We start from the raw sequence: 17376 nt of genomic DNA, 5'->3' as shown, positions 1-17376 counted from the left end.
GTTTTTGTTGTTGTTATGATTTATTTTGTTTTGTTAGAAATCTGCTCTCTCTCTCTCTCTCTCTCTCTCTCTCTCTCTCTCTCTCTCTCTCTCTCTGTATTTACTTTAAATTTTTTATTGTATATTCTTTGTATTTACATTTCAGATCTTATTTCCTTTACCCCAATCCTACCACCTGCCTCCAATTGCCTCCATGAAAGTTCTCCCTCTCCCAATCACACCATCTTCCCCTCTCAGCACCTTGGTATTCCCCTAAATTCAGAAAACAAACTTTCACTGAACCAAAGACCTCTCACCCCATTGATGCACAAGAATGCTATCTTCTGCTTCTTATGCACATGGGGCCATAGATTTCTCCATATGAACTCATTGGTTTGTGTTTTAGTCCCTGGAAGATGTGGTGGGTTTGGTTAGTTGATAATATTGTTCTGCCCATGGAATTGCAGACTCTTTCAGCTTGTTCAGTCTTTTTTCTAGTTCCTTCATTAATGTACCTTGTTGAGTCCAATGGTTAGCTACAAGCATCCTCCTCTGTATCAATATGGCCCTGACAGGAGACTCTGAGAAGACATCCTTATCAAGTTCTTGCCAGTAAACAAACTAGGCATCAGCAATGGTGCTTGGGTTTAGTGGCTGCATATAGGGTGGATCCCCCAATGATGCTGTCTCTGGATGATCTTTTCTGCAATCCTTGTACCTTTATTTGTTCCATTATTTCCTCCAATGAGTGTTTTGTTCTCCCTTCTAAAAGAGACTGAGGCATCCACCTTCTGGCTTTTATTTTCTTTGAGCTTCAAAATTTCTGGAAATTTTTTCATGAGTATTCCTAAATTTTGGGGCTAGTATCTACTTGTCAGTGAGTACATATCACTAGTGTTCTTTTGTGACTGCGTTAACTCAATCAGGATGATAGATTCAAGTTTTATACATTTGCCTAGGAGATTCATTAATCATTGTTTTTAATAGCTGAGTAGTACTCATTGTATAAATGTACCAAAATGTCTGTATCAATTCCTTTAAAGATGGAAATCTGGGTTTTTTTCTACCTTCTGGCCATTATGAATAAGAATGATATGAACATGGTGGAACATGTTTCCTGTCTAAAGGAAAGATGGGGAAAAATGGAACAGATATTGAAGGAAAAATGATCCAGAAACCTCCTCACCCTGGGATAGATCCCATCTGCATACATAAAATGCCAACACTATTCCTGATGCCAAAATGTTCTCCCAGACAGTAGCCTAACATTGCAGTCCTCTGAGAGGCTCTGCCAGCATTTGATTAAGACAGATACAGATACTCACAGCTAGCCATCAGGGGCCCCAATGGTAGAGTTATGGGACAGAATAAAGGAGCCAAATGTATTGAAACTCCATAGGAAGAAGAACAATATCAACTAACCAGACCTCTAAGAGCTCCCAGGGACTAAACCCCCAACTAAGGAGTATACATGAATAGGTCCCTGGCTCCTGGCACATATGTAGCAGAAGACTCCCTTATGCATCAATGGGATGGGAGGCCCTTGGTCCTGTGGAGGCTTGTTGCCCCACAATATGGGGGGTTGCTACAGAGGTGAGGAAGAAGTAGGGAGAATCCACTTCAAAGTGACCATAAGGGGTATGAGATAGGGATTTGCAGAGGGAAAACTAGGAAGGGGAACAATATTTGGAATGAAAATAAATAAAATAATAATTAAATAAATACTAATAACCAACTGAAAAAAATCCAATCAGCAAATCAGCAAATGGTATGAACTTAACATCTCAAATGGTAAGGTACAAATAGTCAATATAGTTATGAAAAAATAGAATATTCAGCCATGAACAAATAGAACTTAAAAGTACTCCAAGAGTCCATTTTATTGTAATCAAAAGCATTATCAACCACAAAAGAAATATGTAACATTGTAATATTGATAAGAATGTGTGCCAAAATGACCACTGTTTCTTTTTGCAAATGTAAATTAGTGCAGTTATAATAAAAACAAATATAAGAAGACCTATAATGATATAAAATCTTGAATTTTCAAATGATCCAGAAATATCTCTGGTAAGGCTGTGTTCTCCAAAGTCAATTTCCTGGTCTGTAATATTAGATTTATGTTAGGGCATCATTCCTAGAGCCATTTTGAGCAATCAATCTGTAAGTCAGTATGGATCAAGAAAATGGATTGAGTTGGGCATGATGGTACATGCTTATCCCTGCAATACTGTAAAGAACGATGTGGGAGGATTGTGAGTTCACAGCTAGCTTGCAATAAATCATGAGTTTGAGACCAGCCTATGCTACATAGCAAGATTATGTCTCAAAAACTAAGGTACGTGTACACCATAATATTTTATTCAGTTATAAATTAGAATAAAGTCCTTTACAAGAAAATAGATAGAAGTGAAGGACTATATATTAATTGAAATAAGCCCCTCTCACAAGACTAGGACTCAGATCTTTCTGTTCAAATATAGAGTACATGAAGAAGGCATATGAAAGAGAACTGTTATATATGTAGACAGGAAAAATAGGGAGGGAGGTAAGAAAGTACAACCAAAGAGATGGGTGTGATGAAATTATGTTATTTATATGTGAAAATGTCATTTATAAAGCTTACTACTCTGTATAAGTAATATTTGTTATTAAAAATAGCTGAATAAATTTTTTCTCTAGAAAATTAACAAAATTTATTATTGAGTACTTAATGATGCTCAAGATATTAGAGTTTTATAAAAATCATTAAATAATTCTTCATTCAATAAAAGTGATACAGTTGAATGATAATCAATATTAATGTTAGCAAGTCTAGGAAAAATTTATGTATGATTTTAGATACTCCATTCTTGTGTACTCTGGGGAATTTATAATCCCCGGTGAGGTCACATCTATTATCCTGTATTGAGGCAAAAGCACAAATAATTATTTCTTTTCTTTCTAGTTAATTACCTTCGAAAGAGCATAGGGGAGATGCACGTCTGGCTTTGTAATGAGGTCTGAAGGGTAGAAAAGCCTCAAACAAATGCAGTGCTGGTGGACATGGTGGCTCTTATGTCTGTTTTTCTTCTACATTAGCAGAGGTGAGTCTCAGGAAGAATCAGCACTGAGTGGATTAAGAAGGCAATATGCAAGTTTCCCTGGTCTCCATCTACTGTATTAATCCATGTGTATTAGCAATGAGAGCTATGATATTCAATAACTCAAATTTGCAGCAGGGTTTCTACTCTATTTCTTCATTGTTACCTTGGTTTATCCTCACTGTAGGATCATTATGAGTATATCTCCTCTAGGAAACACATCAAGAATAAAATAGCATGCAAAAAATCGCTTTTGTAAAAAACTGATGTATAATACAAATACAGAAAGACTTTATAAGAATGTATTTTGAAAAAATAATATTTATGAATTTGTTTATAAACACTATAACCAGCACTGACATGTCCACTGGTCATTCTTTCCTACATCACTGAAAGCACATTTATGCCTTTGAATTAACTCTGTAATTTAGGCCACAGTTTAAAGAGAATGTTTGGAAGAGTGTGTGGCTATATGTGAATCTGAGGTAACTGATCTTCCCCAAATTTATTACGAGTTACTGATTCTTTAGCTATTTGAAGCTGGGCATCTGGAACCCAATGGACTGGGTCTGATTCCCTTCCAGAAATCAGAACAAGAGGAAGGCTCTTCTATATGAATGTTCCCTCCTGGTTATTATGATAGAACTGAGGTTTTTAGTTAAAAATATAGGCAGGGGTAGGACTCAGGAAGTGAAATGTTAGCTAATAAGACACCTCAGAAGATAGCTTGAATAAGTAGACTATATTTTGTCATTCTGTTTCTTTATTTTCTGTTAAAGAGAGAAATAATTCATGGAGATAAAAATGATACTGTTCTAAAAGTTGGTATTTTGTTGCAGTAAGTTTTTCTTTTATTTAAACGACTTTATTTTAAAAACAGAGATAAGTGTATTTTAAAAGCATTATTGCATTAAACTATATGAATATATTTTTGTCAGTACTTGATTTTTTTAAAGGTTTGATATTATGCATTGGAATCTTGCTAGTTACAATGTGCATAAAGTACATGTAAAAGAAAATATAACATGAAAATAGTCAAAGTTTTCTTGGTGTGTAAAATTAAACATAATAATTTTTAAAGTTTCAATGCCTTGAAACAAAGAATGTAAATTATCTTGATCCCTTTGTCCTGAACAAATGCTCGGAAAGAGATCACAAGGATGTCGGCTGATGACATATTTTTGTCTACTCAGATTTTCAATGATAAGCATGCTGGCTGGAAATGGGTCTTTTGTGACTGAGTTTGTCCTTGCTGGTTTGACAGATCGTCCAGAGCTCCAGCTGCCTCTATTTTACCTGTTTCTAATAATCTACATTGTTACAGTGGTGGGAAATTTTGGTTTGATCACCCTGATCAGCTTCAATCCTCACCTGCACACCCCCATGTACTATTTTCTCTTCAACCTCTCCTTCATTGATCTCTGCTACTCATCCGTATTTAGTCCCAAAATGCTGATGAACTTTGTCTCTGAGAAGAATTCCATCTCCTATGAAGGGTGCATGTCTCAGCTGTTTTTCTTTCTCTTTTTTGTCATCTCTGAATGCTACATGTTGACCTCAATGGCCTATGATCGCTATGTGGCCATCTGTAATCCACTGCTGTATAAGGTCACCATGTCCCCTCAGATCTGCTCTTTGCTATCCTTTGCTTCTTATGGGATGGGGTTTGCTGGAGCCTCTGCCCACACAGGCTGTATGCTCAGACTGACCTTCTGCAATGCCAATGTCATCAACCATTACTTGTGTGATATTCTCCCTCTCCTTCAACTTTCCTGCTCCAGCACCTATGTCAATGAGGTTGTTGTTCTCATCGTTGTGGGAATTAACATCACAGTCCCCAGCTGTACCATCCTCATTTCCTATGTTTTCATCCTTGCCAACATTCTCAATATAAAATCCACTCAAGGTAGATCAAAAGCCTTCAGCACCTGTAGCTCTCACATCATGGCAATTTCACTTTTCTTTGGATCAGCTGCATTCATGTACCTTAATCATTCTGGATCTATGGAACAAGGAAAAATTTCTTCTGTTTTTTACACTAATGTAGTTCCCATGCTCAACCCTCTTATTTACAGTTTGAGAAACAAGGATGTCAAAACAGCATTGAAGAGAGTTTTGATGAAAGTCCAGAGCAGGCCCGTATCCTGATTCAAAGTGAATTAATATAAAGAAGTTAAATTTAAGTTTAAAGATTCTTCAATTTCAATGTTGTATCCATGAAGGTATTTTGTTCATATTAATGTGGCTTTCACTTGCATTGCTTTTGTGTTAAAAGTTGCTACCAATATTTTAACAATTTTGTGTTATGACAATGATATGGTATACAAAGGCTGTGCCATATTATTACTCTGGATTTTCATTAATTTTCCCATATCTATTTTAAGGATTTCACATATATGTTAATTAAGGATATGACTGTAAAAATAATATATCCTGCTTGCATAACAACAAATAATTACTAGTATAACTAACAATAGAGAATAATATATAATTTAACTTATATATAAACTATAATGGCTTAGAGCATCAACTTAATTCCCCATTAAGGGAATAAACCTTGAGGAGCACAATTGTCTTGCTTCAACATGCCTTAAAGGCATCACTGTATACCCATAGGCTTACTTAAACATATAAGTTCCTTTTCTGGTATGGATTATTCTTTTTGATAGGAGACTTCCTGTTACTCTTCCAATGCCTTTTAAAACTGTCCCTAGTCTGAATTTCCCCACATAATTTCCCTATGTCTCTTTGAGATAGATGATTTTCTCTTAGATTTTTATTCGCTGATCCTGCCTCAATGCATTTTGGTATTTTTTTTTTTTTTGTTTTTTTGTTTTTTACAATTACTGCAATAAATGTACTGAAACTGTGAAAATTTCTTGGATTTCACTTCTTTTCTTTTAATATTTTTAAACCAAATTTATTAGGAAATTTAAATGTACATGATCCAAACTGAGGAATGACAAAAGATCAAGATCAAAATGAAAGTTAAACTCCATTGGAACAGTTAAATGTACAAATGTGTTTAAAATAAACAAACAACAGATGTCCGTGGAATTTTAATAAGAATTATTAATTTGATAGAAAATACCATCACAGGAAGCCCACCAAAGATGACCACCCAGACACAGTTAAGAGCCAATTGAAAGTCTTTACCCCAGCCAGCAAGGACGACACTCAACTTCTTGGATCCTAAGTGTGGCCCCAAGTATCTAGAGCAAGGGATTTTGGAAGCAAAATCCACGTCCTGACATCTTGCTTGGTAGCTAAAAGGAGCATTAGAGAAGGAAGTGATCTAACAGAAACGAAAATAAACAGCACATTTAAATAGAATTGAATGATGATACTGAATATATATATATGAAAAACTTCTAAACCTGGGATAATATGACAGGTTTAGAACAGATTGAATTTTATTTATTTCTTTGGAACAGTATACAACTTCATGGGATGTAATAGAACACTCACTGGCACTCAGCATGCAAAAGAATGAAAATAGACCCTTTCTTATCTCCTTGTAAGTGTAAGTGGATCAAAGATCTCCACATTAAACCAGATACACTGAAACTATTAGATGAGAAAGTAGGGAAAACCTTAGAACACATAGGCACAGGAGAAAATTTCCTGAACAAAACACCAATGGCTCAAGCTCCAAGGTCAAAGATTAACAAATGGGACTTAATGAGATTGCAAAGTTTCTGTAAGGCTAAGGACATTGTCAAGAAAACAAAACAGCAACCAACAGAATGGGAAAAGATCTTTATCAACACCACATCAGATAGAGGCCTAATATCCAAGGTGTACAAGGAACTCAAAAAGCTAGACACCAGAGAATCAAATAACCCTATTAAAAAATGGGGTACAGAGCTAAACAAAACGTTTTCAGTTGAGGAACACCAAATGGCTGAGAAACATCTGAGGAAGTGCTCCACATCCTTAGCCATCAGGGAAATGCAAATCAAAACAACCCTGAGATTCCACCTCACACCAGTCAGGTTGGCCAAGATCCAAAACTCAGATGACAGCAGATGCTGGCGAGGCTGTGGAGAAAGAGGAACACTTCTCCACTGTTGGTGGGGTTGCAAGCTAATACAACCACTCTGGAAATCTGTCTGGCGATACCTCAGCAAATTGGATATAGTACTACCTGAAGACCCAGCTATTCCACTTCTGGGCATATACCCTAGAGACACTTTAATACACAACAAAGATATATTCACCACAATGTTCATTGCGGCTCTATTTATAATAGCCAGAAGCTGGAAGGAACCCAGATGTCCTTCAGAAGATGAATGGATACAAAAATTGTGGTACATATACACAATGGAATACTACTCAGCCACCAGAAACAATGACTTAACCAAATTCTTAAGAAAATGGCTGCATCTAGAGAATATCATCCTGAGTGAGATAACCCAGTCACAAAAGAATAGACATAATATGCAGTCACTGATAGTGGGATGCTAACCCCAGAGGCTTGCACTCCCCAGAAACAACTCACAGACTGTATGAAGTCCAAGAAATAAAGAAAACAAAACAAAACAAAAAAATATTTACAAAACAAGAAAACTTTAACTATTTCCATGTTACATTTTGTTTTACATGTACTTTAGTTCATTGTAACTATTAAGTTTTCAAGGCATACAATCAAACCTTGAAAAAAATCAAGTACTGACTAAAAAAGATATTCATATAGTTTTATGTAAAAATTATTTTAAAATCTGAAAAAAGTACTGATAAAAAATGTATAATTTTAAGCAAAAAATGTTTAAAATCTGTACATTTATCTTTGTTTTGTAAAATAAAGCTGTTTTAAAAAAATAAATAAAATAAAATAAAAATAAACTGGAAAAACCCACTAAAAAAAAAGAGAACACTCAGAAACACATTTACAGGTATTTCATAGATTCATAAAAAATCAACATATTAATTTCATAGGGAAAATAAAAACTTTAAAATGTTTCCATCTAAAATCACAAATACACACAAAGAAAAGCATACAAAAGAATTGATTTCTTTAAAATGAACCAAAATCGTGCACAAAACTTTATATCTTTAGAAAATATGTTTGGGCTGCTAAGAATTATCTTTTAGAATTCATTAAACCTTAAAGAAAAAAATATATAGCAAAGAGAATTCATTAAACTGAGAACATAATAGCAATAAAATACTTTTAGGTTTACCAGACTAGACTAATACTGGTAGATCATATACAAAATAATGACCTATGTAGAATATATAAAACATGAAAGATGTTTCAATTACATTTTCAAAAACTAATTAGTGAAGAGTAAGAGAGTATATAAAAATTAATAAAATGCAACTATTTTCTATAATTTGACAAATATTTGCATGTTCTTAATAAAATGGTACACATTACTCAGAATAAGAAATTGTAGAAATGGTAAAATTCTTTTGTGATACAAACAATTCTGTGTATTTCAAATTTTATTTATGAATATTAGTCCATCTGAATAAAGTACAGTTGGAGGATGCTTCTTTTGAAGGTGTCTTTTTAATTTATATAGAGGACATTTGAGTATATTCATTATAAGCAAACCCCAAAAACTTAGAGAAAGCAATGTTCCAATGTCAGCTCCCTCTATGTTCAGGAAAAAGATAAAGCAAACAGCAGGTCTTAAAACTTTTTGCCCTTTTTTGTAGGGCAGATACATACCTTCTGCTAATGGTGCATTCGAAGAGGTTGATCAAATATGACACAAAGTATAGTGGCAAAACTCATCAATACTAGCATGTTCCAAAGGATGGAGAATGCTGGAATATGTGTGCACATTTATACTCATTGGGAGAGGTCAACACTGACTTTGATATATCTCAGACATTAACACTCTGACATAACTATATTTCATTTCTATTTAACGGTCAATCTCTTTGTGTATTTGCTATTGATCCATCTTTCTGTCTATCTACTTGCATAAAATATGTGCCTGGTGCTACCAGTATACACAGATAATTCATAGGCTTTTTAAAGTCTTAGGTTACTTAAAGGTAAAGATGGTGGTAACATAATTTAGTCAACTTAATATTTTATTTTTACATATAAAAACAAGTAAGGAAAATTTTGTAGCTGTGGTTTATAACTTTGTAGCTTCAGCTCATATATTTCTAATGAAACAATATAATTTATATTGAAATTATTAATTTGTCAGCAAGGAACATCTATAAAGATTTTAAATCATCCAGGATTTCAAGTGAGGGCTAAAGGTCATATGTTCAGGGCATAGTGGTGCAGCATTTAAAAACAGCAATATTCTCTAGAGTGTGGTTATGGTTGGACCAAATGAAAACTTTTTTGAAATTAGTACTTTCAAAATAATAATACACTTTTCAGACTCTTCAGTTTCTATTTAAAATGCTTCATTCATGTATGCTGATGAGTACGTGTTTGGGTCCTATTTAAAATCAATGGGGTCCAATGTATTCTGTATTTTTATCCTCTCTGTTAACTTCAGTTCAATCTCAGATGGATGAACTAAAGCCCAAGAGTTCAGGAAATAGCAAGGAAGCAAGATTTATCTAAAATCTAAATAGGAACATGAAAAGAGAAAAGTTTCTTGAAGAAGGATTCATAAAAAACAAGTAATCACCAATCTGTTTCATCATTGTAATGCATAATTTCTTCAGGTAGAAAGGTCAATTTTAAGTGTCACAGTTGTATAGAGTTTACAGGGAAAACCTGATGTCCTTCACCTTAGAAGAAAAGCACCTGTTCCCTGATTAAAATACTTTTATTTCATGGTTTAAGCTCCATACATTTGAAATGTTTTCTGCTTATATGTGTTTCCAATTGTATACATTTTGTCTGCAGCCTTCATAATAAAAGTACAAACAACTGACTCTGCACATTTTGAAATATTAAAAGGATTGGTTTTGAATAATTTAAATATTTTACTTGAGATTTTTATATATGAATATTTCTTAAACACTATTAGATACATAACTTCAGTTCAAGAGGATTGTTCTTCAGAATTGGCATTGTAAATATTCATTTTAAATAGTAGTATAACACATAGAAAGATGTACATAAAACCTATGATTCCTTGAGCAATATTTCCTGCATGTCCTGTCACATTTCATTTCATCTCTACACACCAGTGTCTATTAGCCACCTTAGTCCCCTACATTTTCAATGTTATAAATATGTAATTATATTGTGGATATAAAATGTATTAACAACAGAAAAATTTTGTGGAGTTTGCCTTACTGAGACTTGGTTAATTTACATATTTGTGCATATGTATTTATACAGTATGTGTATGTGTTTGTGTGTGTGTGTGTGTGTGTGTGTGTGTGTGTGTGAGCATGTGTGAGCACACAGCAATAAAAAAAGAAAGAGGCTATTAGATATTTGGTGACTATGGAAAAGGTTGGGCTTAGAAAGGAGAACTGGGAAGATGATGCAATTGCCTTCTATTTTATTTTTTTTAAAACCGTTTATGGTTTTTAATCATTTATAGTAATATGGTCTTATTTTTAATAAAGACATAATTGCATAATATTTTCACTTGGCCTTCCAAGCATGCTACCTTTCCAATGCACATGAGGATGCTCTCTCTAAAATGCAAGGCTTTTATTCTCTTAATTGTTATTACATATATATGCATATTGATATGCATATATACTGATATTATGTATATCTATATATGTATGTTGATATACATATATTGATATTATGCATATCTATCTATATATATATATTGCTATATGTATATTGATATTAATTCCTAAATAGATCAAAACGACATCTCTAACCACATAATGCTACTTCTTTGCTTGAGTTCATGACTGACCACTGATCTTTGATAATGAATTGGAGCCTGTTTCTTAGATGAAAAAGAATATTTATAGAACTATCAGAATTCTTCAGGTGTTTTCTGCTTTATTGGGTTGACAGCTTTTGAGATGTCTCCTTTCCTTCTGTCAACCTTTGTCAGAAATATTTTTTTAAATAATATCTATGATATTTTGGTAGCAGAGAACTAACACTGACTTTCTGAAAGATGCTGAAATTCACAGGAACAGAATTTAGTAAGTTGGGGGGAAAGTTGTGGGCAATTCACCTAACATGAGAAAACAAGAAAAGAAGAACCATAAACTCAAGTGCTCCCTTCTGAGCTTGGTATAATTGGTAAGGCACAAAACTGAGACTATCTGTCTACCTACACAGGGGTGCAGGTTCTCTAGAGTGATGGGAAAGGATGAGTATAATTGTGGGTCCCTCGGGAAAGAAAGATCAAGATCCAGGTTACAATAGAATTTCCTCAGTAACTTCTCCAATATAAAAGCTCTCCTCTGAGGGAAAGCATAAACAATCTTATAACCGTGCTTATAAGCACACAACCCCACAGTTAAAGGCCACTTTTCTCTTCAAGGAATTACTGAAAACCTTAAACACAAATAATTCTATAGAATTCGGAAATTGGTCTAGGAAAACTAAGTTTTGTGTATACTTTCCTTGGATTGAAGGATCTTAGTCTTCAAATCTGACATATTTGTTCATTTAAACATGGATAAATAGAATAGTAAGAGAGCTCAAATATGTAGACTGAAAATTGTGATTTGTTTTTAATTACAGGAATACAAACAGCTCCCCCCTCTCTCCCCAATCTCTGTTTTTATTTCTTTTTAAAGGCATATTTGTTTTTATTTTTATTTAGTTGAAAATATTTTTTCATTTAACATGTGGTGCTTATAATTTTCTCTCCTGCAACACCTTTGAGATCCTTCCAACCTGGAAACTCAGTAGTCCAAAGTGTTTCTTAATGTATGGGGGAATTCAGGGAACTTATTACTTTTTCTGTGAAAATGAGACTTAAGTGAATATTTTTTCAGAAGAGAGTTTTCAGAGGGAACAAAGATTTTTAAAAGGTGCTGTTTGCAGCTGGAGTTGAAACAGCTGTGATTAGATTGTCCTGTGTGGTCAGAATTCTAGTCTTCCAGATTCATAACTCTGTTATATGGTGGCAGATGACATTCTTTCTGGGGCTCATTCTTTTTCTTTTTCTTTTCTTTTAGTTTTAGATTAAGGGTATGAATCTCATTCATACTACAGTAAAGGTGAATCTGCTTTAGCCAACAACAGTATGTACTGCAGGTATCTGCTTTCAATTTTCATTGTTGTGGGGAACACTGTAGTGCAGAAAGATAGGAGGTAGGAGAAGACTGAGTCAATTTAAGTGCATTATTTTTTGTCTCATATTTATATAAATAATACTAAATTATTAGAATTTGATATGAAACCTATGATAATTTATTCAAACCTGTGGCAGCAGATTCTGTATACATAGTCATGACTAGAAGAAACACTGACAACATAGACTACACAGATGAGAAGGATCCAGGACTGTGTGTGGATTATTCTCTAACATAGCTGTTTTCTGTGTCCACTGATTCTCTTACAGAAGTATGGATTCAGTAAATGTCTCTTTGGTTACTGAATTTATTCTGGTAGGATTAACAGACCAGACTTATCTACAAATTCCCTTGTTCTTTGTGTTTCTAGCAATATACCTGGTCACTGCATTGGGAAATTTATCTTTGATAGTACTAACTGTGTTGAATTCTCACCTTCATACCCCTATGTACTTTTTCCTCTTCAATTTATCCTTTGTAGATCTCTGCTATTCTACTGTGTTCACTCCACAAATGCTGATGAATTTCATAATAAGGAAAACTACAATTTCTTACATGGAATGTATGACCCAACTCTATTTCTCTTGTTTTTTTGTTATTTCTGAGTGTTACGTGTTGACTTCAATGGCCTATGATCGCTATGTGGCCATCTGTAACCCACTGATGTATAATCTTGTCATGTCCTCTAAATTATGTTTGAGCCTAATGCTAGGTTCTTACTTTATTGCATTTTCGGAGTCTGTGGCTCACACTGCTTGCATGCTGAGACTGACCTTCTGTGGTGCCAACACTATCAACTACTACTTCTGTGACATTCCCCCTTTGCTTCAGCTCTCCTGCACAAGCACACATGTCAATGAGCTTGTCATTTTTGTGGTTGGGAGCATCAATATTGTTATCCCTACTTCAACTATAGTTATTTCCTATGGTTTGATCCTCTCCAGCATCTTCCACATCAGTTCTTTTGAAGGCAGATCCAAAGCTTTCAGCACCTGCAGCTCCCACATCATTGCTGCTTTCCTGTTCTTTGGCTCAGGTGCTATCAGGTATTTCAAACCCTCATCAGCTGGTTCTATGGATGAAGGAAAAATCTCTGCTGTCTTTTATACCAATGTAGTTCCTATGATAAATCCTTTACTCTACAGTTTGAGGAACAAAGACATTAAAGTTGCCCTTAGGAAAACCCTGAGAAAGAGGAACTTGTGACTGTACAGTACTGTATGTATGCCTCTCTATTTGGCCACAAAGATCATTTCTATTCATGGGTGATATCTCAGTGGAGGATCCAATTTACCTCTTTTTTTTTTACCAGAGAGTTTTCTGCTTTTTGCAGTTTTGAACACGCAAAATGCATTGCTGTAATGAAGAAGCCTTGCCTCTTTATTTTCTTTTATACAGATAAAATTCTAATATACTAAGTCCAGGTTAAATGCCCAAGATTTTGTCTTTTCCATTTTTGTCACATCATAATTTTTATTTTGTTTAATATTCAAAATAATGTAACTAAAACAACTTATGTAATTTTGTTCTCTCACTGAAAACTCGTCTTGATGTTAGGATAAGAGTGAAATTGATGCTGATTTGTTTCTATGTATAAAAATTCTGACCAGAAATTTTATAGATTGCATGCTGGGAAAAAATGATATATATATATATATATGTGAAAGTTTTGAAGGAGATGTGCATAGGTGTCACATTAGCAATTAAGGAAAGCATGATGCTTCCTAGTGGAGGATGAGCAGAAGAGGACAGATATTTAAATTATACTTTAAAAATTGTGATTTGCGCAAAAATGAAACTGCATGAATAATATAAAAAGACAATACTAGAGGACACTTATTATATCAGTTGAAGAACCATTTTCAGTCATTTGACAAAACTATAATCATATTCTAAATGAAAGTGAGAAAATAGTCAAGGATTTTCTTAACATTATGTCTTTTTTTAATTTCAAGATACTTCATTTTCAAATGGGTCACAACATAAGCTTTTGGCCCATTCTGCCAATGTATTAGCTACAAATGCCTGCTCAGGAGCTGTCGGACACTTGTTAGTATCATGTCTGAAAAGTGCATGAAAATCCATATAAAATATTGAAAGTTTCCATAGGAACACAGTAAGTGTGATCCCCCATCTCCTAGCCTTTCATACTGCATTGGTTCCAACCCTACTCTTACAAAGACATTCCAAACTAGCAGTAATTAAGTTAAATCCCCTTCCCAAATGCCTTAATTCAATCTAAACTTGCAGGTAAGAGCTACAAGAATAACATCTACACACTGATATTAGCAGAAGCATAGGTTGCAGGGTAACAGTTCATCCAGCTCTTCTTGGCACAAGACATAGGCAGAGTACGAACATCCTGGTCATACACTTTACCAGGAAGCCATGGCTTGCTGGTTTTGAGTGTGGCACCAAACTTAACACTGAGGTGACAAACTGCTTTGGAATCTTCAGTGACAATCTGCAAAACCACCTTTGCCTTTGGATGTTCTCTGGTGAATTTCATCAATTCAATTCATCACTTGGATGCCATTACTAGCAGCATACTTGATCTGAGACACTTGTTTCCAAGGATTTGCATAGACAGTCCTCTCTGGAGGCATCCCCATCCCCAGTCCCTGCATCTACTGTATTTCAGTCTTGCTTGCACAGTCAAGTCCTGTCCCAATGGGTGCTAGGGTGTTCAATATGGCTCTGATGTCATTATGCTTGACTGTGTCAAAGGGAGTAACAAAGGAGGAGCTTTTAGCCAACTCGGATGCTTCTTTAGAATGTCTCTGATGTCTACAACATAGAGAGCATCCTTATCATCATCAGAAGAAACTTCATTGATTTTTTTTTTTTGGTCCAGAATATCCTTAGCTGTAAAGCCTTCATCAAAGATGAAGCTCTCGTCAAACTCTTCATTAGTAAAGCTGCTCGTGGTTCTCGATGTGCCTACAGAAAACTTAGATATAAAACTAAATTATTGCCAGCTCTCACAAGGACAGCTTATCTAAGAACTCTAAATGCTGTCTCCTCGTGGTGGTGGAATCACACACTACACAGGGACGCAGCTGGCTGGACCAATGAAGAAGCTGCTGATGAATCTTGAGGACTGCTCCTCTGCGGCAGACACCAACCTGAGGTGGCACTGAGCTGCTGGCTGAGGGCGGCCAGCAACTGTAGGAACTGACCTTAACATTATTCTTTTTTGCTGTTTTGAAAAAAAAAAATATGTATTTTTATTTTTTATTAGATACTCTCTATATTTACATTTGAAATGTTATTTCCTTTCCCAACCCCACTTCTTACCCCCCCCACTTGTCTCCAGGAAGGTGCACCCTCTCCTAATTACCCTCTCCACCTCAGTTCCTTGGCAATCCCCTACAATGGGAAAACGTACCCTCACTGGAACAAAGTCCTCTTCTCACGTGGATGCCAGACACTGCTATCTTCAGCTACATATGCAACTGCAGTCATGGGTCGCTCGATGTGAGCTAAGTGGTTGGTGTTTTGTATGCATGTTATACGGAATAAGAATTGTAGAAATGTTAAAATTGTGGTATGACTTCATCCAGCTGTATTTCAGATTGTATTAATGCACATTTGTTCATCTGAATAACATGCTAGGAAAAGCAGTTCCTTTTGAAACCCTTATAATGAAGGTACCTTTGTAATTTGTGCAGAGTATATTCATTATAAGCAAACAAAACAAAAAATAAAGACAGCAATGTTCCAATACCATATTGTTTCTATGTTAAGGAAAAAGAGAAGGCAAATAAAAGATCTTAAAAGTTTTTGTTACTTTTACTGGAAAAAAATAAATGCCCTCTGAGAATGTTCAGACTTTTTGACTGAGTATTCTCAGAGGTTCACAAAACCTCACCTTTCTTATAAAGAGTAGTTGCAAAATTCACCAATATTGGCAGGTACAAAAAGATGGAGATAGTGCCATTTACTGGAAAGATTCTATACATTGATGTTCATGGAGACAAGCCAACATTGACTTTGATAGTTACAAAATATTAAGATTGTGTTATAACTACATTTTATATTAATTTAACTGTCTATTTGTGTATTTAGCTAATGATCCATTTTCCTCCCTATCTACACTACGAAAAATGCATGGGCTGCCATTGTACCCAAATAACCCATAGGCTTTTATGTTTTTGTGTGAGCATGCTTAAAGATGAGGATTGTGGTATATAAAGTTGGTCAATTTAATATTTTATGTTAAATATTAAAAGAAATAAGAAAAATGCAATAGCTATTGTGGTTTATAATTTTTAAATAGGTAATTTTTTTCAATTGAAACAAATCAATTTACATTGAAATTATCAATTTTTCTACATTGATTCTCTATAAACTTTGCTAGTCTAGGAGAGTGTCATACAGGATTTCAAGTGAATACAAGAGGTCATATCTTTGGTACTTACTGGTGTGCCATTTTAAGACAGCAGCATTTCGTGAAGTGTAGTGATGGTAGGACCGGAAGAGAAACTTTTTGAAGATAGTACTTTTAAAGTAATATAATTTTAGACTCTTAAATTTAATTTAAAATGCTTTATTGGTGTATACCAATAGGGGCATGTTTAGGTACTATTTAAAACTCAATGGAGTCCAATATATATTTTGTATTCTTATCCCCTCTCTTAACTTCAATTCAGTCTCAGATGGATGAACTGAAGCTAAACAGTTCACAAAATAGCCATAGAGCAAGCTTCATCCAAAATCTAAAGGAAAACATGAGAAAGAGTTCCTTGAAGAATTCATAAAGACAAGTGGTCTGTCAATCTATTTTGTCATTACAATACATAATGTCTCCCAGTAGAAAGGCCAGTCTTAAGTTTTGAGTTTGCAGAGACAAAAATAATAATAATGCTCTTCACCCTCTAAGAAAAGCTTCTGTATCCTGATTACTGTACTTTTTCCCTATGGCTTGAGCTTCACAAATTTGAAATATATCCTATTTGTAGGTATTTACAAGTGTAAACATGTTTTCTGCAGTCTTCCTAATAAAAATGCACACCTTTTGTAAATCTGTGCTTTTTTAAATATTGAAAACTTATTTTAAATAATTTTAATGCTTACATTTAATAAAACAGGTTTGATGTTTTCTAAATATTAATATTTCATGTATACTATTATTCAAGTCAAGATTATTTCTCTTCAAATT

General features: G+C 34.5%; 3 protein-coding genes across 3 annotated transcripts in view; all 3 read left to right on the top strand.

The window, feature by feature from the left end:
* The window catches only part of LOC308431190 (olfactory receptor 8G50-like), a gene marked incomplete at both ends in the record, with an annotated part of 46320 nt that overhangs the window by 10192 nt on the left and 18752 nt on the right, over nt 1–17376 (top strand). The window lies entirely within an intron of this gene.
* LOC308431087 (olfactory receptor 8B3) lies at nt 4233–5210 on the top strand (the record flags this gene model as incomplete). The annotated part of the gene is made up of 1 exon (XM_080930440.1): nt 4233–5210. The coding sequence occupies one exon, from the start codon at nt 4233–4235 to the stop codon at nt 5208–5210; it is 978 nt and encodes a 325-aa protein (XP_080786566.1).
* LOC308431122 (olfactory receptor 8B3-like) lies at nt 12489–13421 on the top strand (the record flags this gene model as incomplete). Its single annotated transcript, XM_080930485.1, has 1 exon — nt 12489–13421. The coding sequence occupies one exon, from the start codon at nt 12489–12491 to the stop codon at nt 13419–13421; it is 933 nt and encodes a 310-aa protein (XP_080786611.1).

The sequence above is a fragment of the Micromys minutus genome (genome assembly GCF_963924665.1).
Source record: "Micromys minutus genome assembly, chromosome: 16".
NCBI lineage: Eukaryota > Metazoa > Chordata > Mammalia > Rodentia > Muridae > Micromys > Micromys minutus.
The sequence above is the reverse complement of the archived record's forward strand: the minus strand, read 5'-3'. Positions and strand labels throughout refer to the sequence as shown.